The 23,732-nt window shown below is 36.6% G+C and overlaps 1 protein-coding gene across 1 annotated transcript in view; it reads left to right on the top strand.

Annotated features, from left to right (window-relative positions):
- The window catches only part of LMBR1 (limb development membrane protein 1), a 67,900-nt gene that overhangs the window by 25,967 nt on the left and 18,201 nt on the right, over window positions 1-23,732 (top strand). The window contains exons 5-9 of the mRNA XM_032180713.1: window positions 205-308; window positions 18,631-18,757; window positions 19,236-19,304; window positions 21,642-21,706; window positions 22,878-22,950. Coding sequence (XP_032036604.1) covers window positions 205-308; window positions 18,631-18,757; window positions 19,236-19,304; window positions 21,642-21,706; window positions 22,878-22,950 — 438 coding nt within the window. The remainder of the gene's footprint in view (window positions 1-204; window positions 309-18,630; window positions 18,758-19,235; window positions 19,305-21,641; window positions 21,707-22,877; window positions 22,951-23,732) is intronic.

Genomic DNA, 23,732 nt, shown 5'->3' with positions numbered 1-23,732 from the left:
TAGCTTATTATGCAGAGAAAGGAGTGTTTTTTTTTGGTGATGACCTGGAGGTAACTATATATGTGTGTGTATCCATAAAACTGACTTTGTAGTACTAATGTATGCTTCATTGTTACACGTAAAGAAGGAAACTGTGACATTAATGTTTTTTTTTTTTTTTTTAAATTGAGAAACTTACCATGTGCACTTTCTTGTTTATTGCAGGGTTGTGGAATCTTGCTTCTCTTTTTTCCAATTTATGTTTGTTTGTGTTGATGCCCTTTGCCTTTTTCTTCCTGGAATCGGAAGGATTCGCTGGCTTAAAAAAGGTAGGAAAATACTGTTAAATGCATATGGAGTGATTACAGTACATATTCCATTTTCAGTCCTCAATTCTGATGGAACAAATTACAGATTTGGGAGGACTATGCTGGGATGTATATGCTTATGTTCAAGATTGCACATTTGTATATGCACAAGCAGGTGAAGTGAGTATACAATACATGGCATGTACAATGGCATCAAGAAAGTGGGTTACCTTGTGTTTTAAAATGTTTTAATCTTTTTTTTTTTTTTTTTTTTTTGAGGAAAAGGATTTTTGGGGGATGTTAAAACAAAAGAAGGTTCAATACATATACTGGTAATAAAGCAACAAAGAAATACAAGCTTATTAATAGAAAGGGTGACTTGATAATAGATGACCCAAGGACAACTTAAAAAAAAAAATAAAACAACTTGGATTTGTGAGTTATAAAGGTCTATTTTATAATATAAAGTTCTCCTTAGAATAGAACAGAGGGAACTTTCAAAGATCATCTAGTCCAACTGCCTGATTGTCAGTATTAACAGTATGTGAAGAAATTTTTTTATTATTCTCTACCCGTTTATGATAATTTAGTTAGATATGTGGAAGTTGGGAGGGCTGACTATTTCCGTGAACCATGGAACTGGGGAAAGCAATTTCTGAGTAATATGATAATTCTATTATATTATCTGAACTAAAGAAATGTAACAAAAAAATACTGTAATGGGAGGCATGGCAAATTCAATTTTAAGTTGTAAATATCAAATAACTGAAGTCAATTGTCTGGGGATCAGTTGTAGCATGCTTTCATTAATCTTTATCATCCAAGTGATTACACTTTTTGTTTCTAATGATGCTATACAAGAAAATTCCCCACCCTTTGGATGACAGTTATTAGAAAGCAAAGGATATTGGAAAGTGGCCTAAAACTAGGAGAATGAAATCTGCTGAGGGTGGATACAAAAGACTGAGTCATTGATGGATCATATATAACATAAATCAGCAAGGTGATGATTATGGTGGGGTAGAAAACAAGTCTTGGTTGTATGGACAAGAATGCGTCATGGAGATGAAGTTGCCATATTTGTTCTTCGTGGAATTGGGAAAGCCTCCAGTGAAGTACTACATCCAGTTTGGGATTTTAGGGTTCAAGTAGACCCTTGAGAGAACAGGAGGAGAAAGCAAAGAAAGAAGATACTTAGAAAGCATAGCATGGGGAAAATCTCAAAATTTCAGAGAAAAGAATGTGAAGAAATAGGGGTTTTACTCCTCCATTGAAGCTATTGGTAGATTACATAGACTGAGCAAGATAGCTGTGTCAGGAGGGACGTGTGGGGTCAAGCAGGATGGTGTGTACGTACTTGTTTGATAGCCTGGTCTGAGCTCACCGATGCAGCTGCAGCGTTATGTTTTACTGACTGCACTGGATGTATCCAAGTTACTGCAGTATGATCACACTAATGAGTTCAACATCAAAGGAGTCTGATCATGGGCTAACTCTGCTTATCCCACATGGCTGGAAAACATTCTGTTTTCCTCTCCTTCCTTTCCTTCAGGTATCCATAGGGCTGAGAACACTTTCAGCAACTCAGTTTGACCTTTCAGTTTCCAGGTGGAGGCTATTCCATTTGGCTTTTGTCTCTAAGTGTCTAGTTAGAGCTAATGCGTAAATTAGCTGACTTTAGTGGGATTTGTCTTTTGCAGTCCAACCAAAACCATGGATTTTTTTCTTTAAGGTACTGTGTATGGTACTGCCGGTGTGTCCCCTTGACTTGTAGATTTGTCTGCAATAAATGCATTATGCAACCCAGCTGCACTAAACTTGGACTTTATCTAAAACTTTAAGTTATGGTCTGACTATCAAGCATATGAATGGAATGTATTGGTAGCCAGTGTCAAGAGAATTTGGGTTGCTATTGCATGTTTACACTTGGAACCATTTATAAAGCTAGATGAGATAAAACCATTATGTGTCTGCAGGTGTCAAGAAAGGTCTTATGTTATATTTTGGCACATCAGTTATCTTTCTCCTCAGACAAGACTTTGAAATGATGATTACCGTGTAGAATTCTTGTACTTTAAGAAACTACTTTGTTTATGATTGTACTTAAATTATTTTTTAAAAAATGTCATCATATTTTGTCATTCATCACATCAGACTAATGTGCCAGGGTTATAAAAAAAAAAAAGTCATTCAAATGCTATTACTGTTAATTGGCAAAATCAGATTTTAGTGATCTCAATTTAAAGAAATATTTCATACATTTGGCAAAACCTGCAGCAGTTAAGAGAAGAACGATCATATTGTAAACGTGAAGATCTTGACTAAAGACGTTTAGCACAGGATATGGAGTCTTTAATCTTTCAGTTGGGAGCTGGGCATATGGAGTAGGGAAAGCAGTTGATTTTTTAGATACCTGTTTGGGTAAAAATTGGATGAAAAGACTGTTCCATGGGAAGCTTCTATGCAGGCCATCTTAAATTTGTCATTGAATTACTTTTGTTATAATGAATAAATGGGTCACTTGGGATTTAGGCGTGCAGTCAGGACATCCATTTGAAGGTTTTTGTATAAGAACTACTTGTTGGATTTTAATAGAAGCTCTGAAAAAATGAATAAGAAGTTCAGTTCTGAAATTGAATCATCTTTTTCATTATTTATTGGATTTCTTTGTTCAGCTTAAGTCGTGACAGTGATGTTTGTCATTATCACATAGGGGCTCAATCCCCAAAGTTTTCATCTGAGTGTTTATCACAGATTATGCTAAAAGTTGATTTTTACCTACTTATCATGTGAACTTGTTGCAAGCTTTATTCAGATAGCTCATAGGTTAGCATTTTCAGTTTTGTGTACCTTTTCTTTCCATATTATTTTCTGGATGTATCGCCCCCCCCCTTAACTGTTTAAGTTTCATGAATCTGAATGGGTTTGATTAACTATCTTCCAATTTACCATGGCTTTTTTTTTTTTTCTTGGTTGCTAGTATACTTACTAAATGGCACATGGCCCCTCTTACAGACTCTTTGACTTCCCTAGGGCAACAGTTTAAAACAACCAAGCACTTGGGTATTGCACAGAGGGGAGAAATACGGAAATTAGGCACTCACCATGGACGGATGCAATGTTGTACTGGAAATCAAACTGATTTTCTGCCTAGTTTTTAATTAAAACCACTGTGGTAATTCAAAAAGGGCATTTTGGGCCTAAGGGGGGTTGCCCATGCCCTTTTAAAGAGCTTAAGTGCTTGCTATAGTTTATTTCCATCCTTGCATGTGCAGGCTTCTGTTAACTGGAGTAGTGTATGTATGGGTGTATGTATATCTGTATATATCTGTACCCATCGTATGTAACTTTGTGCACACGTGCATATTTACACGGATGTGTGAATCAGCTTTTTCAAGATTATTGAAGTAGTCAGAGATCGTTTCAATATATTAAGCCTTAGCCAATGCTATTAACTGAACTATTGGGATAGCTTGAAGTAACTTTAGTGTCCTGTACCAGTCTTAAAAACATCTTGATGTCCTTCTAAATTCTTCTTGTCTTCCTTTGTAGAGTCTGTGTCAAGTTATTTCTTGTTTAGAGCCTCTTCCAGTTCTTTGCCGTCGACCTTCACAAATTCTGTAGTACAGCTATGAAACAAAGGTGTCAGCCATGTTTCTTAATGTCAGAACTAACCTCATCCCTTATTATTCTGAAATTGTGGTATTTGTAGTGGAGGCTCTGTAGTTTATGGTGCTGGTGTTTCCATGGGTGATAAGACTGCACAGAAAACTACATGTATGCTGCTGGGTGAAGGAGGCGAGCCTTTTTGAGGAGGTAATTGCTGTACCTTTTCTTGACCTTTAAAATATGCTTTCTCTTGATGTAACTTCAACTGAAATTTGTATTTGTTTGAAGTTGACAAAGATAAAGATGTTTAGGAGTAATTTCCTTGTAAGAAAGTACAAATAGTGCCATTTACCACCGTGAGAAACTGGTATAACTAGATATTGTGTGATCAGGAGTGTAGAGTTTTTAAAAAGGCTTTATGAAGCATTTTACCTTAATACTGATCTTTGAACTTGAAGTCATGGCATAAAGTTTAACATGAGCGACAGCAACATCCTGACCAATTATCCAAATTATCCAGACATCCCAAAATGTTCAGAACACAGCACACAGAGTCTGTGGATTAAGAGGTTAACTCCTGGAACATCAAAAGAAGTGCATGATAATAAAAACAAATAGTACAAAAATTTGAGGTAACTTCCTTGCTTAATTAATTAGGTAGACCAGGTGGAAGCGAAGAGGCCAGAGCTGGTGCTCAGAACGTCTATAAAGCTGAGCAACATGACAGCACAATGGAGGAGGAACAAAGATTTTTTTAATATACTTCTATCCTGTGTCACAGTTTGAAATTGTCCTGGTTTATGTCCCTTTTGGCAAACTTACATAAAAGTGACCCTGTACTGTATTTTATGACCAGATGACTTTTTTCCCAGTGGCTAATTTGTATCAGACCCCCATCTTAAAGAGACACAGAAATGAGTAGGAAGTCCAAGCCGGTTTGTCTCAATGAGCTTTCATTGCATGCTTTCATTATTTTTGCTCGTTTTTGCCACTGATCATCCATAAATTGTTGGAAATGAGTGATTAAGGAAGTGCTGCTTAGTGTTAGTGGCACATGCACATTCTTGGTATGTTTTTTGTGGGTGAGAGGAAATCGCGTACTGCACAAACAAAAAGGAAAACTCCTGCTGGGAACCTTTCAAGGAAATTTAACTTGCATAATGTTTTGATCTTGGTGTTTATTACAGAAAATAAGAGTAATATTTCACCAGCTATTGTTATGTGTCAGCCAGTCTCTCCATCTGCTTGCCTTCCCTTGATATCTCTTCCCGAATTCTAGTTGAGTTTATTTTTAATAAAAACCACCACTTAAACATGTAGCAATTTATTCATACGGTTAAGGCAGGTGAGATGGGCCAGAGCTCAGAACAGTTTACTGCGTAGTGCTTGCTACTGTATAAAACTTGGCTGTCGTGACTGCCAAGTCCTGCCTGTGTTAGCAGTTGCAGCTTAGCCCTTGCGAGTAAAACCTGGTACAAGGCTTCTGCCCCAAATACTGAAATACGGAGATTTCTGCTCTTAAACACTTCCTTCCTCTTTTTCTCTGGAGCACTACTTTTAAGAAGGTGCGTTGTAAATAAAATTATTTATTGTGGGAGGGAGTGAAATGTTGGAGCTCTGCAAAAGCACAGTTACAAGCATTTTTAGAGAAACAGCTTTATTTTTACTGTAAAGATAGGCTGTAATTTGCTGAGTAGCCATCGTATGTACATCTTCCATCTCCAGTGTTGGAGTTGATAGATACATTTGTCTTTGCAATTGAAAAACATATTTTCCTAGGTATGTTAATGAGACTAAATAGTAAGACTGAACTCTGCTTAAATTTCAAATATATCATGTTGCAGTGCTTAGCATTTTCAAGCTTTGGGAATGTAAACCTCAATAAATGTAGATAAGTAAGGCTGCTTCTTCCATTTTTTGGTGGATGTGGAAATTCTAATTTCCATGTTTTTCTACTTAAAAAATAGACTATCATGTTGTGCTCTACATTTTGTTAAACCAGAATCCTACAGATACCTACAGCAAAAGTAAGGAGTATATTTTTTTGCCATGTGATGAAACCAATAGAAGAAATCTGTTCACATGTACTTTTGAACTATTTTGAAACTGCTTTGCTAATCTCAACAAGTATTTCATGGAAAGAAATTGTCCCTATAATATAATCCTGGGAAAGGTTGCTTGGAAAACCTTTCTAATATGAGATTGCCTTGAATTAAACAGTTGATTTTCTGCATTTGTCCTGCTTTTTTTTTTTTTTTTTTTTTTTTCTGTGAAAGCAATCTGGAGAACGCAAGAGACTTGAACCTTGTTTGGAAACAGCATTTGACTTCATGTTTTATGCTTGCTTGTACCTCCAGTGGCAATAGCCATGGGCCACTGTGGGTAATGGCTCACCAAATAGTCTTGAGGTACCCTGTTGACAGTGTATGTTTATTTGGTATTAGCTCTTATTTATTTGTCTATAAAATCATTCAGCATGAACTGAAACTTTAGTGCTCTGATCTCTATGAAATGTTTACTAGTATGTAACTGAATTATTGTACCTTATATTGCAGCCCATTTGCTCATTCCATTAGTAATACCAGAGACAAAAGTTGTTTAATCAGTCACATCAAAGGCAGCTGTTTGGTTTTGTATTTTTGACATAAGCTAACATCTTAAGTTCAGATATGAAGTCTAGTTCTTTAAAGCAGAGTCATTTAAAATGACACCACTTAATATTTATTAGACATTTTTTGTTGTTGTTTAGAAGCAAATGCTGATTATTTTGTGGTTCTGATCTGGCAAGTAGCTCGATCAGGGCTTCTCCTCCCTTATAAAAGCATACTTAGCTGACAGTCATACAAACTCGTAACATAATCTGTAAGATGCAAGCTTAAACGTAATCTGTAAGATGCAAGTGAAGGAGTGTATTTGATAGTAAATTTTGTCTTGAAAATAATAGAGTTGAAATCTTCATATGCTTGCTGCTTTCGTTGAGGTCTCAGAAACAACTTGTGCACACCTGAACTTGGTGCTCTTATAATTTGTGATGTAAAGGCTAGTTTAGGCACATCTAATACTGCATGTGAGAAGAACTTGAGATATCTGGGAGTGATAGAAGAAGTCTGCTCTACTTGGTAGCATGCCACATTGACAGGTGTCTACAGTGGGTTCTCTGAAAACATGCTAAAATCACAGTTTTATACCACCAGGTCCTTTATTTGTAGTTCTGCAGAGGAAAAAAGAATTTCTTATCTTAAACATGTATTTCATGAAATTACTCTGAAAAGAGTTATGTGAGTGCATGGGCTGCTGTTGGGGAGCTGTGATTGGAGTATGTAACTATACTGGGAATTAGTGGGAGAGGAGAACAGCTTTGTGTATAAAAGTAAAGCAGGGATCTCTTCTGTCCTTTCAGAATGAGTATAACTAAGGCAAGCTAAAGATGGTAAGAACTCTCTACAGGTCGAGAAGAAGTTGGGAATGTTTATTATATTCATTTTTGTATTTCAAAACCTAGACTTTCACATGTGTAATTTAGCGTAGTGTCTGTATTTAGACACTTAAGAACAAAGTACAAGACAGCAACTTCTAGGTGAATAACATGCATTCTTTGGCTATTGAGGAAGAATGGCTTAGTGTGGACTTGTTTTTGTACATATATAAAACATTTCATGTGGTTTTATAAAACATCTTGCTTAACTCCACTGGGGGCTTTATGAGCAAAATCCGATCTTTTTATGCTACCACAAGGAGATCTATGGTTTGCTGAATATATATAACAGTTCTGTATCTGAAGACAGCTGAGGGGGGAAATAAGTGGATATTGGTTGTTGCACACATTGGATCAAGATGTGATGAGATGTGATCTGTGCTCCGTTTCATTGAAGTAGTTAAATGTCAGTTGGTTGCTTCCATAAATTAAAATGTACTTCTTTTAAAGATGCCTGAAAGCAAGTTACAGAAAATAAGGCAACAGGAGATAAACTAAAGGTGTAGTTTATTCAGTGTAGCTTATCTGCAGTACCTGCCTCATTGTGACTTCATAGCTGAGCAACGGTTCTGCCTTTCTGCTGTTGTTTATGGGGTTAAGATTATAATTTACTTTTTCGAACAGTTCTTCAAAGTTGATAGAAGAGCAAAACGTCAGGTTAATGTATGGCCTTGCAACATTTTCATGTGTTTCAGTTACAAAAATCTATACAATAACAGAATGAAACAAAGCCTGTTAGTAATATTGGGATAAAAATACTGTGCAAGGAAAATCCCAAACAAGCTTAGTGTTATTTCAAAATGCGGATTCCTGACCATTACTTTGCTAGCATACTGTAAGAAATTGTATTAGGTGACTCCTGCATGAGTAGGTAGTCATCTGTGAAACTAATTAGGCTCTAGAAGCTAGCACTGGAGCATTAGTTATTCCACCTCGCCTGAGCCAGGAACAAAAAGCATTGCTGAACTCCTGTGCTTTCCCCACTCCTACATCGTTCTGAACTTGTGCAGTTCAGCTGCTACAAAGTTCTGCTGTACTTAGCATGCTCATATTTTGTGGAATTTCCATAATTCTTTGCTAAAAGCTTTAACAGGTAGCTGCAGCCCTCCAAATGGAGTAAACTGAATCTTTGTTGCTCTCTTAGTGAATGCATCTATTATGTTTTTTTTTTTTTAGTTATATTTTTTCTTTGAGCTTATTCTAATTTACAGAGATCTGTATGAGTAAAAACACACAAGCTAAGTACTTGTTTGTAAAGCATACAGGTGGTAGAGCTACCAATACTGTGCTGGGAGCTCTTCATTTTAGACTGATGTGAATTGAAGCTGGAGGTTCTAGAAATGTAGTCCTATGGGAGTTTATATTTTATTTTTGTTACTGGACTTTTTGTGCAGCAAAGTATTAACTTGGAATTGAAATCTTTTGAAATGATTGAGACATTGTAGATGCTCTTTTTAAGGCATAAATGAATAGTTTTTTTTTTTCATGGAAACGTTAATACCTTCTGTAGACTCTTTTGTTTGTGGTACTGATAGCTGCATATCTAAAAATCATGAGATAGATTTCTTGATAGTTTTTGTAAATTCTCAGTTTATAATAAAATTCATATAATTATTTCATCTAAATAGAAACTTGTGTTGTTCTTTGAGACTGAAGGGAGAAAGTATTTAAATGCAAGGTGCCTAAAATGACTGATCCAGGGGAGCTAGAAGTCGCTTCTTTCGGTTGATGGAAAAAGGCAGGTGTCTAAGCATTATGCGTGTCTGAGTTAAAGGCTTGAAGAAGGCAATGAATTCGTCTCTCATCCCTGACCACTTTTATGTTTCTATTTGTTTTGGTGCAGCTTTTTTGAACAGTTTCCCAGTTTATTAAAAGGAACTTGTAGCAGTCTGGTGCTCTCTTCCTCATCTTATTTACCCATGCCATGGATAGCAGAGATTGACACCAAAAAAAACTCAAGGTTTTTCTTTATTTTAGAACTTTAATAGTGATCTGTGTTCTACGTGTCATTTGCTTCTGAGAACAGATCTTTATGGTTTCTTTCCACCAGAAACACTATCAGAAATTCCAAGTCTTTCTTTATACTTTTAAGTTACTTATTTTAATCCTCTGCCAAGCTATAAAGAAGATGGAAAATATCTATTTTTCTTCCTATCGCTCCAGTCTAGCAGGAAAGAATCTTTCTCATCCAAAAGTAAGTGATTGTAGGGAGGCTCACACTGTCAGAAATCCCACAGCTCCCCTGTTGTTGTTGCAGGTGGCTTGGGAAAGTGTAGGAAACTTGGTAGGCGGAGGGAGTGGAGCACCTAAGAGCTAATTAGTGAGGGCTGAGCTAGCTAATGGAACAACAGAGGAAACTTGGGGGGGGGAGGAGGAGGAGGGGATAGTGAGGGGATAGCCATAATTTCACTATATGTATCCTTTCACATTTTCCTGCCTTTCTCCCCCAAACGGTTTTATGCTTTTACTATTGTAGCAATAGGAGATGTGCATTTCTCCTTTTTAATAAGAGCTTTGACGTACTCCCCTTTTTGTGTGTGTGTAACAGTTTTTGCATATGAGGGAAGAGCAGGCTGTAACATGTGACAACCATAGGCTGTAATTATTTTCTTCCACCTAGTAGATATTTGCTTTTTCTCTGGTATCCTGTCTAGCTTTTACGAGACTGGTATGTCTTCTCTTTTAAAATTTTGAAGGACTTTTTTCCCAGTACATTATTTCTATGTTAAATGTGCAAGAACGATACCTTGATGTGGAAGTCAGGCATGTGCTCTTTCCTTAAGTACTTTGAAACCACGTATTTGAAACAATGACACAGACAACAGATGACTCATGTTGTTATTCTGGAGTTTGTCTTGTCTCGGACAGTTCAATAGATCCCTGGGGGTAAAAAAAAAAAAAAAAAAAGGTGAGAGAACACTTCCATCCTTGTAGTTAGGATGCAAATCTGCTGGGAGCTCGTATTGGTTCTTAGGCTATTTCAGCAAGTTATTTGCATGCAATCGTGTCAACAGGAAGACTGGACGGGTATGGAACCAGAACATGCGGTAACACAGCGGTTAGGGCCAGAAGGCTTTCTGGGGCCCTGGAGAAGAGGGTGTAGCTGTTTGGCACTCCACGATGTACTGCATGTACTGTATTCTGGAGAGATGTCAGCTCTACCAGTCTACTAAACAGACACCTTCTTGGTGACCCCTTGTTATGCAAGTTTATACCATCATTTCCAATTGGGCACGTGTAGTCCCTGTACTTCTTGCTTCGTGTTTATAGCTGGTACCCAAAGACATCATACTTTCTTTTTCCATCAAGATCCTTTAATTTTCATTTTTTTTTCTCTCCAATTCTGCTGTCTTAATTTCTTGGATTTTGTTTGTTATCCTATATAACTATTCTGTACAGTCAGATGATTTCAGCTACCTCTTTCATTGGATGATAACCATTGAGTGGTAACCACTGAAATCACTTGGGAAAAGATACTGGCAGAAATTAGCTGGAACTTGCTTGTTTTGTGAATATTAAATTGTAAGGTTTGTAATGAATAGAAAATAAATACAAGCTTTAAAATATACTTGCTGTGTTGTGAGAGAAGTGTGTTCATTTTGGTTTTAAGGTGCCTTCAGGCCAGAAAGTTTCAGTGTAAGGGAAGAAAGTGTGGAGGAGCTATGGTCAGTGCTAGTTAGTCTTTAATTCCTGCATGGGCATCAAAACTTTTTTCCTGTTGCTTGAATCTGTTGCCTGGATGCATTATTTCTTGATCAAAAATGTTTAGTTTGTTCTATGAGGGTTCTGAGGCATTGGCTGGTTTTGATTCAATAATTTGAGTTAGCTAAATATATCCATATGCTAAATTTAGTTTGTATTTCCTTGATACCTGATGGAGAATGCCTCTTTTTCAATTATAAAGAAATTCATTTTTGCACTGTCTTGAATACGTCACAGCAAAGGTTGTTCAAAGTATAGTTTCAAAACGTAGAAATGATTATAGAGTGCTTTAAGGTGAGGTCTTTACTAGTGCTTGCAAACCAGGAAAAGAGGGTATCAGGTGCTAAAAAATAGACTTCAATATATAACATTTCCAATCTGGTACCTTCTGTAATTCTGTTTTTTTTTTTTTTAGTACTTCTGTTTATTTTTTCCAGATGTTAGCATGCATGTTTGTTGCAGTCAGCGTCTCACTAAGCAAATCTTAAGAAAACTGAGACTCCGTTTTGTCACGTGAAAACAATAGGCTTCGTGTGTATTTTAAGTGTGCTGTGATTGCAGAAATGTTTCCCAGGCTTTCCCTATGGCTCAGGGCATAGTGTAAAAAGTAATGTTTACCTACCTTGCGAGAGGTCAAGATATCCAAGCAGAACTGTGTTTAAGTTTTCAGCACCATAGAAACATTGTTAGGACTCTTTGTTCTCGTGTGTAACACGCTGTAATTTGTACTTCGTTGATAATTGCCTTTTTCCTCTGTAAAATTTGCAAACAAATTACAGTGTGGAACCACCCAAAATCCATGTTACGCTATGTATCTGTAAGGTAGTTCCAAAAATGTCTATTTTATAGGAGCTAGTAATTTGTTCATCAAAACTACTACAGCCAAGAAGTGTTCCAATGAAGAAAAGCTTTTAGTTGAGGTGGGGCTGCAGTTCTTTGGTTTTACCAGCAGTTTGGGCTTTTATGGAAAGTGAAAATAATGTTTTAGAAGCTCTTCTGCTCATTCATTGGTGTTAAAATGCAAGAACTCTTGGTAAATATTATCTGTACGTACATGTTGAAATCTTTATAAAGCTTAAACTGTTGAAAAATGTGTTTCTAATCACAACTGGAAGATCAAAAATGAGCAAGGAATGTCTCGATTGCTATCGTTTATGTGATCTTTTCCCAAAATGTAGCAGCTTGTGAGTTGCTGGCATGGGGTTGTACCATCGCTTGGAAGACAAACCAGTGCATTCCCTGGCCATGTGGTGCATGTTTTATCCTAGCTTTGCAAGAGTTACAGTCATCAGAGATGTCCTTTTGAGCTTTTCCAGAATTTTTGTGACTTTTAAGTGAAGAGGGGAGCACTCAGCAGGTTTCTAGCCTATGCCCTATCCCTGTGATTCGTTGTAATAATGAAAGATTCCTGTGCTAATTGCTAGTCAGGCAAAACACCTGAAACCTTTTGGACAGTCACTGTGTAGTGCAAGGTCTTCACTTGTTACTTATGCTAACTTAATGGTGAACTATTTGGATGATATAAATGCAATATCATATCATATAACAATACAAAATAGTTAAAAAATTTAAAATGAAAGAAGAAATTCTTGAATCAGCTATCAAGAGATTTCCCTTTTCTTTATTGAAAAGCTGTAAGAAATTATTGTTGAACACACATTCTTTTGTAAAGTAAAACCCAAGCTCTAGGTGTTATGTGTAAACACACACAATGTAAAACAGATCCTAATGTGTTTCAATTGCATAATCATAATCCCATTTATTACAAATTTATTGGGGAAATTTTTTTCTTAATAATCATACGTTTTGCCTTTTTTGCATGATACCTGTCATCCCTTCAGAACTGTTGTTGCTATTTGTACTTCACTGGGCTTTTCAGAAGAATTCACTTTTTAGGCCATGTGCTGTTTTTAACACATTTTGGTTATTTATTATCCAGAATGAAGGCAACATGGCAAGATTCTGAAGATGCCTTTCAGAGTTTAAAAAATAAAATGAAAAAAAAAACCAACAAACAACATAACACGTAAAATAATTAATCTTCCTTGCTCAAATACAGCATTTCTGGAAACATGAGCCCTTAGGCCCACTGCTACAGGCAGTGTAAGTAGCTCAGGATTAAGCAATCTATAAAAACTTCTGAATGTCTCAACAATTGATTTTTAAAGAAGCCTGAGAGTCAGACATCTTCAAGGCTTTACAAACCGCAGGATCCTTAGAATGTGTTCTTAGGATAGCTTTTATTTGTCGGCATGCCTTGGAAGCTTCAAATGCTTTTTTTGTTCATCTTTTGGTTTTGTTTTTTTACCCCTCGTTAGTGTACACAGAAGATGACAGATATTACTAGGCTTCTGGCAAGTTCCAGGCTGCTGGGATTGATGTTTTGGACATCTTTTCTTTAACAAAATATTTCACTTGGTTAAGTGCATGCTTTAAAGAACTGGATGAATTTTGAAAATGTGCTGTGAGTAAAAGTGTAGGTGAGCTGTTGAGTCTAGACTGAGAAACTTTCTTTGAAGTTGGAAAAAAGAAAGGGGTGTGGGGCTAGAGGGTACCATCTGCCAATCTTTTTCCCCCAATTGTCTTAATTCCCCAATTGTCTTAATAAACATCTTAATTGTAGTATCTATCAGATTATAGTAATTAGTTTCTGAAGTTTTTGTTGACCACATTGTTTTCCATCCTCCATCCAAAAAAGATTTTTTGCATCAAGTTGGCCTCTATGATGCCAAGCTTCTGCTTTCCTGACAACAGGGAACCGTGCAGGTAATTTACCTTCAGAAGCCTGTTTGTTTTGCTTTACGGATGATCTGAAACTTGAGGAAATGGCAAGCTTTTTGATGTGTTTTGATTTCCTGTTCAGCAATTATCAAAGATCATCACGTGCTTGTAGTGTTGGAAGCAGTGACAGTTGATCTTTTGTCAGATACCTTCATGGAAAAAGACTTTTAAAATTGGTCTACCAAAACTAAAGTTACTGGCTAGCAAAATAAATGTCATTTTTGTGGCTTATAGTTCCTAAAGGACAGCGCTAAGTGGATGAGTCCACGTTGGGAACAATGTTCCTCTCATTTTTGGGCCTACACAAGAAATTATGCACAAATCGAAGACTAGAGATAGGTTCTTCTTCCCAACACTTCCAGTGCATTGTTTTAACTCACATTATTGCTGTCCCTTTCCCTTTTTGCTTTTGTACTTCACTTCCAGTTCACCTTTCTTGTTTTAACATTTTATATAGCCTTCTCTCGTCTTTACTGGGGTGCAAGGGCAACCCCTACAAAACTGAGGATGCCTTCTGAGCCCCTCTTCATAACAGATCAGTTCTGTTCATGTCATGCTTGTTTTTGAGATCTTTAGGGAGTGCGTGTTGTTCCATCATTTCCTTTTTGGTACTTGTCTATGTCAGTTAATAACTTCTTTTTCTACTCTTTCTGACTGGCAAATCATCTAGTGTAAAGCATAGGATTGGAGATTTTTATTAAAAAGGAATGTGTTTTTCATAGGTCTTCCTACTTCCCTTCTTTCCTTCCCACTCCTCTTTTTGTACCCACAAAAGGAAGCTGAAGTCACAACACTATACTTAGTATATAGCAGCGAATACAGGAAATCCACCACCACCTTTACATTTATCTCCGTTCCCTATTTCATTACGTCAAACACAATTGCATTTTTATGTAGCTTGTGGTTTTTCTTTCAGTATCTGGTATTTTAACACTGCTAAAAAGACTTTAAAATATTTTGTTGCTGCTGTTGCTTCTCCAACTTAACCAGCATCCCCAGCAGCTAACTGGCCAAGAGAAAGCAAGGGATTTGACCTCAAAATTTGCATGCTAACATAAGTACTGCAGGGTTTCAAAGTTGACATAGAACAAGTCTCTGAAACACCTGATGCAAGATATTTGGTTTTGTAGTGTGTACTTTCCCTGTTCTTACCTACCGGTCAGGACCATTAGGAAAGAAAGACCAGATGAAGACTTGGACAACTTCATTTTCCTTCTCTAAAACAATATGCAAAGTTAAAAATACGAACTATTTTTCCATTCTTCTTTCTTGTAATCAGTTTAGCTTCCATGGGAATGTTAAGCGGTGATTAGAAGTGCTCTCCCAGTTCAACAATTGAACTGGAAAAGCCTGAAATCAAAGATGACTGTTGCACCTCCCTCCCTCACCTACCCAGTACTCAAGAGTACGCACACATGTGCGTGCACAGCTTGCTTGCAGGTCTCCTCCTTCCTTTCTGTGATAAAGGTTTCCATGGTTTCCAGTTGCACACCAATGAGAAATCAAAGGACTTCTCCAACTTGTCACTTGCCAACAAAAAGTGACAAATGCAGTCACTTTTCTGACATTTACCACTGTATGACTTGAGCTTTTCCTTGCTTAGCTGCAATGTTACTTTGAAGTGGTCCTGCATACCTACATGTACACTACGTTTCCATATTGTACTCATTTGTTAACTCTGCACTCAGGCTACATCATCATATCTGTCTTGTACATAAACAACAAACATCCTCTTACAAGATGGTCTAAAATCTCCAGTTTTAGATGTGTTTGCTGCTGTTTTTGAAGATGTCAGACTCTAAACCTCATGTTCTGTTTCCCACAAAGAAAAATGGGGAGTAAATAGATTCAAAAAGTGCAGTAAAGTATTCTGTGAAACAGGAGTGGCAATATGTTCTGTGCCACAGAGATGTGCCATGACATTTTGTTTGTCTAAGAAAGCTGAATAATATAATGGGACTGTGGGAGAGAAGGCAAATGAAATGACTCAAAGAAGAAATGTTAAGCCAAAATGAAAAAAAAAGTCAGTGGGGAGGTCTTTGTTCACAAAATCAAAAAATTCAGCAGTGAATTTCAAGGTCGGTTTGCATAATTTTGCTTTCTTTGAAATGAAATGTTATGTGTCTCTTGCTTGGATCTACCTCTTTTTCCTCTGTTCTCAAGAGTCAGTAGTACAGCATTTGGTTCAGCTCTTAAATTAGTGATGTTACTAATTTTAATGTGAAAACATTATTTTTTTGAGGAATATTATGCAAAAAAAACCCACCTGAACAAACAAACCTACTGTCAGGAAAAAAAACGTACCAAGTATCTATAGCTCACTTCTCCAGGAATTTTCTATGTGTGTATGTAAATATAGCACAGTCCTGTGGGCACATAAATGAGTAAGTATTCACCTATGTCCTTGAGCATCTTTACAAAAATAAAAATAAAAAGTCCTGGGCAGTTATGCCTATGACAAAATGTTTCTGCCTAGTCACTTCATTAAAGCTTTTCAAAATATTTTTTTGTAATGATCGTCAGTTCTTGAATCTTGTGTGTATCTCATGTTTATAATGCAAAAATAAAACCTGCTTCGCTCTTGGAGTGAACTGTCAGTTGTGCTTCTCTATGAGAGACTGCAGTACTGTTGATGCATCATGGAAATGTGAAGTTAGGTGTATCTATTGAGAATGGAAGGAGATTGATCTAATTTTCTGAGGTCAAAATTATTCAAAGCCCTGATCTAGTGGGTGACATCCCTGTACATGGCAGGGGGGTTGGAACTAGATGGTCTTAAAATGGTCTCCACTTCTTGGGGCTGAGGCCGTCAGAAGCCCAGAAGATAGCATCACATTTTCCTTTGCCAAGGAGAAGAGTCATCAAGCATTTTGTAAAGCTTGGAGCAGATCTCTCTGCGTTCTTGTGTCCTTGGTTGTTTTGGGTTTTCTTCTAATCTTGTGACTTTCTTCTGTTGCACAGTGAAGGCTCTGTATCAGTGCTCTTTACTGAAAGGAGGACTGATGTAGATAAATTTGGAGATAAAACTTGCCAAACCTACTGCATTTAGGTACCTCTTAAGTTCAGATTGCTGTTTTTACAGAGCTCTTTTTAAAATCAATAACTTTGTGATTTTTTTGTGGGAGGGGAACAGAACTACAACACAAAGATTGGACTGTAATGCGTTTGTTTTCTGGTAACCTATTCCTGAAGTTCTAGTATTTAATATGCGACTTTCATCTTCATCTTTCATCTTCAAATACATATATTTGGCTTAGGTGCTTGCCTTCAGAATAACTCAGAGAAGAGAAAGCTAGTTTCTGAGCACTGTAAAAATTAGTTTTTAATAACTTAACCTCAAAGTAGCTTATTGTACACAAAATACATCCTAGGAGCAAATCCATATCTTATCCATACCACCTTTTAGTTTGAAATTTGGTGTTTGAGAGCCTTTATGGAGTTTGTCTTGATCTGCCCACATAAGCCTTCAGGGGAGTTGTGTGAAGGTCTCTATTTGTCTGTTTTCTCATTCGTGCTACCTTTATGCTGGCTGTTTTGTAGGGACTGACGGCAGAGAGGAATTCATGTATTATAGGAGATAAATGCACATGGTAAAGATAAATGCACGTGGTTGGGATGTGTAAGTTCTTCATTCATCGTTGGATGCTGTGGTCATGTCAGGAACCTAACTTTCAGTGGATGTGTTGTGTGAAGGTTGTTAAGCAGTGAGAGAAGGGGTAGTGAGAGTGGGCAAAGAATGAAGTAAAGCTCCCTTCTTTGAACTCTGAAGTAGATTTTTTTTTTCAGTAGAATATGCCCAAGTTCGGGTGAGCCTGTGTGAGAAACAGGAGATTGGGTTTGTTCGTGGAGACACATGCTGACAACTGAAGAAAAAATTGTTATATGAAAAGCAATTCTGTTAAGAGTAAAGACCTCTAAAGAAAGTGTCCCGACCACACTATTAATAAAAAAAAAAAAAAACAAAAAAAAAACAGTACTTAAAAAGGATTTCTGGTATTATTTGGTATATTTAGATTCGCAGATGTAACACAGCAATTAGAGTAGTTACAGCATTTGCTCATGAGGAAAAATGCGATACAACCTCTTAGACCTGTGATTTGTGTGGCACAAGGGAGAAGTTGGATTCAGCGTGGAGCATGCAGGGCTGGGAGCTGTAGGATGCGGCTGCAGTGTTGTGTGAGCAGGCCAAGCAGGAGCAGTTCTCTGGCCATACGCTTGAGGGCTCTGTAGACTGTGCAGAAGCAATTTCAGCTGAAGAATGTATTTTAACGAAATTGGTGCATTGTACCTACGCGGGCTTTAATGCTTGCTGGGCTATTTGGCTATTTGCCATAATTGGCTTTCCATTCCCTTGATTGGAATCATAGATAAAAATTTGCTAATCCACTTTTCTTTGCTGAAAGTATTAGGAAAGTAATCCATCTTTTAAAAATGCTCAGGCAAAATCATATCGTATAAAGAATATTTTATGGAATAATGAGATTAATGAGAACTGTAAGGCATATGCAATTTAAAACATCTTTCTGTCGTTTTAAGGGGAAAAACGCAATCCAGGCATTATAAAGCCATAAGTACTTCCTTTTTTTATGCACACGGAAGGCTGTATTTTAAATGTACATTACATGTTATTCTTTTGTCTATGCGATAAAACATGGATATATATTTAGGCACAAGAAACTGCTATTTATTTGTATTTTTCTTATGTTTGAAAATATCTGATTCAAAGTTCTTTTGCTGTGTTTTTCTTTTTCTTTCTTTCTCCTCTTCTGCCCACAGGGGATCAGAGCGCGCATTTTGGAAACTCTTGTAATGCTTATACTTCTTGCACTGCTTATCCTTGGAATCGTATGGGTGGCTTCAGCTCTCATAGACAATGATGCTGCCAGTATGGAGTCTTTGTATGGTATGGAATTTTAAAAAACAAACAAAAAATGCTTTTGTCTTTTTTTTTTTAATTTTAGAAATGGATATTTTCAAATAAGAGTATTTCTAGTAAATATTCTGAGTATTGCGCAGGTTGAGAAGTCATATTAATTTAATTAATGCCATTTTTTCTGTTCAGTAAGCTTATTAAGTCAGTTTCTAGCATGGTGAGATGTTTCTTGCTCCTGTGGATGCGATGTTGTGTATCTATATGTTAAAAGCAAGTGATTTAAGTGGGATAGGGATAAAAGATAAAGATATTTTTCAAGCTTAAGTGCTAGGACAGCTTGTTGCCTGCAGATTTATTAACTGAGTAATTCTTAGTTTATACTTCAAAACACAGAAATTCTTCAATCCTGGAGAAGAAATCTTAGGGAAAGAAGCTAATTCAGTTGTATTTGTGACATAAGTAGTCTATTCATAATGAACTAAGGCTGTGCTTAATGTGTTCTTTGCAGACCTCTGGGAATTCTACCTCCCATATTTATATTCCTGTATATCACTGATGGGATGCTTGTTACTTCTGTGTAAGTATTTCCCCGATTTTTTTTTCCAGAAGATGAATGCTTCTATTTGTTTTTTAAAAACTGAAGGAAATTGTTCTTCAATATGAAAGTTGAATATGAAAAATTATATGTATTTTTATAAGATAGAATCTTAGTATAAACTTGTTACATTTGAATTCTGAAGTTTGTAAACCAGTTACATTTTCATAGAATACTTAATTTGTCCTGTGTTCAATAAACTATCCTTCTCCCTTTTTTAAATGAAAATATTCCTGTAAAGGCAGAAGCAAGAACACAACACAGCTAACTTTCGTAGTCATGAAACTAGTATCTGGCCAGTCCAGAGATCTGTTACTTGGTTTTGTACAAAACAAATGCAGTGTTTATTAAAACAACAACAAAACCAAACTTATTCCAACCGGTCCTAGACAGAATTCTCTTGTCCCTGTTTAGGGGAGTAGAAAAGATCATGGGAGGCTCCAAACTGCACTTATAGTTTCATGCCTCCACTGCCCCCCGAATTATTATTAAAAAAAAAAAAAAAAAAAAAAAAAGCCAAGGGGGGGGGGCACATCATCTCTTTTTCTAGATCATCATGTTTTCACCTGTTTTCTAGATTTTAAAGGTTTACAGCTAGCATTTATAGGGCTGTTGCTATGGATAAAGGATTGAGATTGATGGTAGTTTGAGGCATTTACATAAAACTAAGCAGATCAGTCTATGAAAGGTGTTACTGGGAGAACTTGGCTGAGTCTCCTCAGGTTCTCTGTATGTGGAGATTCTTAAATCCACAGTAATGGAAGGGGGGGGAAGCAAAGAGTATAATTCTGACCATCTCATTCATGAACACCTAGGCTCTTTGAGACTGATTCACAACAGTTGCTCAACCTCCTAATGGGGAACTTGGCTTACAGACTTTTACATGTGCCTTGCTGTCAGTTTCAGCAGAGCTGAAAATTTAGCATGTGTTTTGGGGCTACTGTGTAGCAGTTCACCCCAATCATTGGGATCAAATGCCAATTTTAGAGCACTCATTTGTAACTTAAACAACCAAATCACTGAAATTACATAAAGCCCTCCAAGCTGTTACCCGTGTAGCTGAAAGGGCAGCATGTAGCAGTTAGAAAGGGGTGGATGCTGGGGTGGAGCTTCATTAGATCTGCAGTTGGCTTAATTGCTGAAGCAGTGTATCGGGAAGTAAGTGATAGGTTTATTGAGAGGGTTATTTGCAGCAGTCTCTTCCCTTCTCTCCTTTGCCTGCAGGCTCCCCCTGTAGTTTGGGAAGACTAGCTAAGGGTAGTCTTTATCAATACTTTTGTATTCTTCCTCTAATGTGTAGTAGCTGTAGTGAAGCACTCATTAGTAAAAATTAACGTAATCCTCACTAAAATCTTGTTTGCTGCTTCTTGTCTTATTTAACCTAACTACTTTATGATCAAATAAACTATAAATATATCCTCATCTGTGCTGTTACAAATTCCTTCCATCTCCTACATGCTTTAGTATTTGAAGGCTGTTCTCCCTAAACTGTTGATAATAAATTATTAGTGAAAGATCAGAGTCTAATCCTTTCTCCCAACAAGCATATGTGCACCATACCTGGAAACCATCAAGTCTACTATCAAAAGGGCAATCTGTTACTTCATAAAAAAGAAAGTAGCTTAAAATCTGGTAGCTGAGCCTACTGCCAACTGAAATTACAGTGAACTTTTATAGCAAGGTGGTTTCATGATCTCTTGACCTTACAGCTACAGCTACACCTGTGCTAGCAGATTAAATGTCAGAAACATTCAGCAGCACTGTGGCCAAGCAGTGTTATTCCACCCACCATCCACATCCATGGTATTGCAGTTTCCAGAAGGTGTCTGTGTGCACATTGCCTTGTGATAATGGTTCCTGCACTGTGTGAGCTCCAGAACTACACCTGGGAATTTCTGGGGAAAGTGCTAAGTGGCCCAGGGCAAAATCATGCAGGGGATAGCTGTTGCAATTTACTCCTGTAGACAATCAAGTCTTAGTGCCCAGGAATGCTTCCTGGCACTGCTGAACATACTCATATAGACATAGCCTCTGGTGCCACATGCTTTGAATAAATAATTATGTAAGCAAGTGTAAGATATCTATTTATATGGTGTTCCCTGATAACAAAAATCAGCTATGCTCTTGGAGAGATGCTTGTCTTGTTTGAAATCGAAAAATAGCAATAAGTTTTAAAGTTCAGGTTGGAGTTTGAAGTTCTGTTCTTTTCAAAACTGTACCTAGTTTTATGTGTAACGTGACATAAACACTGTACTTGCAAAGAAAAATCAGTCTTTGACTTAGAAATCACTGTTTTGTGTACTCTTCCTTCCTCTGCAGTATGCACGCCAGTGGGACTTTCACGGATGTTTACAGTAATGGGTCAGTTGCTGGTGAAGCCAACAGTAAGTGCTACACAAATCTGTGCTTGTGTGCTATCTGATAGATGGTACAGTGGCATTAAAGTGTTTTCTTATAGAATGGTTGTACTTCTACACAATTATCTCTTTTGTTCATCTGGTTTTCTATAGTCAATATTTTCTATAGTCAATATACTTGTTTTCAATTTTGTCTTATAGCACAAAAGCCTGCTTTCTTCAGTTTTTTAATAGTGTGGACTTTCTCTGGCTTACCAGGCTGTACAACCACTATTAGTATTAATATTAATTGCCAGTATTGCCTACTTTGTTTTGCAAATGCTTGAGAAGTGTGGTTTTTGTTCTGAGTTTGGGCGTTAAGGGTGTAAGACCAAACTAAGGCTGGATGGCAAGAAAACTACCTAGGGGTGTACTTAAATTAGTGAAATTGGCTTTGCCTGCAGGTAGTTGGCACCTGTTAGAACCTTTTAAACATAGATAATATATTGTAATTGTGCTGAATATGTGAGGGAATGGAAAGTTTGTACCATATGCAAATCCCCCAGTGACCTTGGTGTCATGTTTCCTAGTTTGTATTTACTACAATTTGGGTGTGTTTAGGTCTTGCATTCCTTTTCATTAGTCAAGTCAATCCTGAAAATACAAAGAAAATATGTACCACTCTTTTGCTATTTATAAGCTTTAAATTCAAAGTGCCTGACAGTAAGGTAGGTAGGCTTCATGTATTTTGCTTTTAACTTCCACTAGCAATTTATATTTGCTTGAAATATTGGCATATGAATTTTTTTTTTTTTAATTTACTCTTTCAAAATCTGCAGTTAGTTTTGTTTAAATTAAATTGAATGTGAAGGTCAACAGGTTACTTATCTTCTCCCTGCCACTATATAAAATGACCTGAATATAGGTTAGATGTACTGTCGCTCCCCTGTTCCCCAAGTAGTCTCTTTAGGCTGAAATTGAATATAAGAGTTTTAACCTGAAATTAAAACTTAACATAAAGTTTATTTACAGCAAAGAAACAGAACTGTAACATAATGGAATAATCTCCTATGGTGTTTTTTTTTTTGTGTTGACATTATGAAGTTGCAGAATATATATTTAAATATAAAGGTTATTCGAACAAAACAAACCCAAGTAAGTCAAAAAGGTAAGTGACTTTCTGTTGATGCTTAGGTCATTTTTCTGTTTCCAAATACAGATCCTTGAAGACTTAGATGAGCAGATGTATATCATCACTTTAGAGGAAGAAGCAATTCAGAGGAAGCTCAATGGTATGCTTGTTCAAATACAATAGTTACAGTACAGTAAATACAAATTCTGCTTCAAATACAGAATTTTGAGTAGTCATATGTATTGATCTTAATGTTATGTAGTGTTATATAAATATTCTCTCAGAATATTTCTCTCAGAGTTCAAGATTTTAGTATGTAACAATCATTACTACCTTACATTTGATTGCTTACTGTGTACAAGATTGGCTTGTGTGCACTTTGTTTTTAACATGTTCATCAGTTTTAACACTGAGAATATTTTGAGACTGAGAATCCAAATCCTCCACCCTTACTGTAAAATTGTTTGGTTTGCTAATTGTGACTGTATTTTACTGTTGCCTGAAAAGCAGTGAACATACTTTTATTAGGAAGAGGCTCAATGTTCTGAATGATGAGCTTTGTTTATTTGGAGTACTTTTTCTGCTTCAGTGATGGTATAATGACTTGTTAGCTTAAATTATAAGTATCAGAGCAGTTCTTTATATTCTAGGAGCTACAGGGTAAATTTAATTGTTGTACATCCATTAATGAATAATTACAATGAATATATTATGTAAGCGTTTTAGGCTTTTTGTGTTTAGCATTACAATTCAGCAATTCTTGACAAGGTCTTCTTCTGAAGTATTTCAAAAGCAGTATTAAGTTTCAGCTTCTAAGATAAAGAACATTGCTGCATATATAATGCCAGTTATGGAAAATATGTAAATTCTATCTCTTTAAAATCCCATTGTACCAATTCTCTTCTAAATTGCTGTAAACTGCATGGATAAATCATCTGTCCA

The sequence above is a fragment of the Aythya fuligula genome, chromosome 2 (assembly GCF_009819795.1).
Source record: "Aythya fuligula isolate bAytFul2 chromosome 2, bAytFul2.pri, whole genome shotgun sequence".
In the NCBI taxonomy this organism is placed as follows: domain Eukaryota; kingdom Metazoa; phylum Chordata; class Aves; order Anseriformes; family Anatidae; genus Aythya; species Aythya fuligula.
This window is presented reverse-complemented; position numbering and strand designations above follow the sequence as displayed.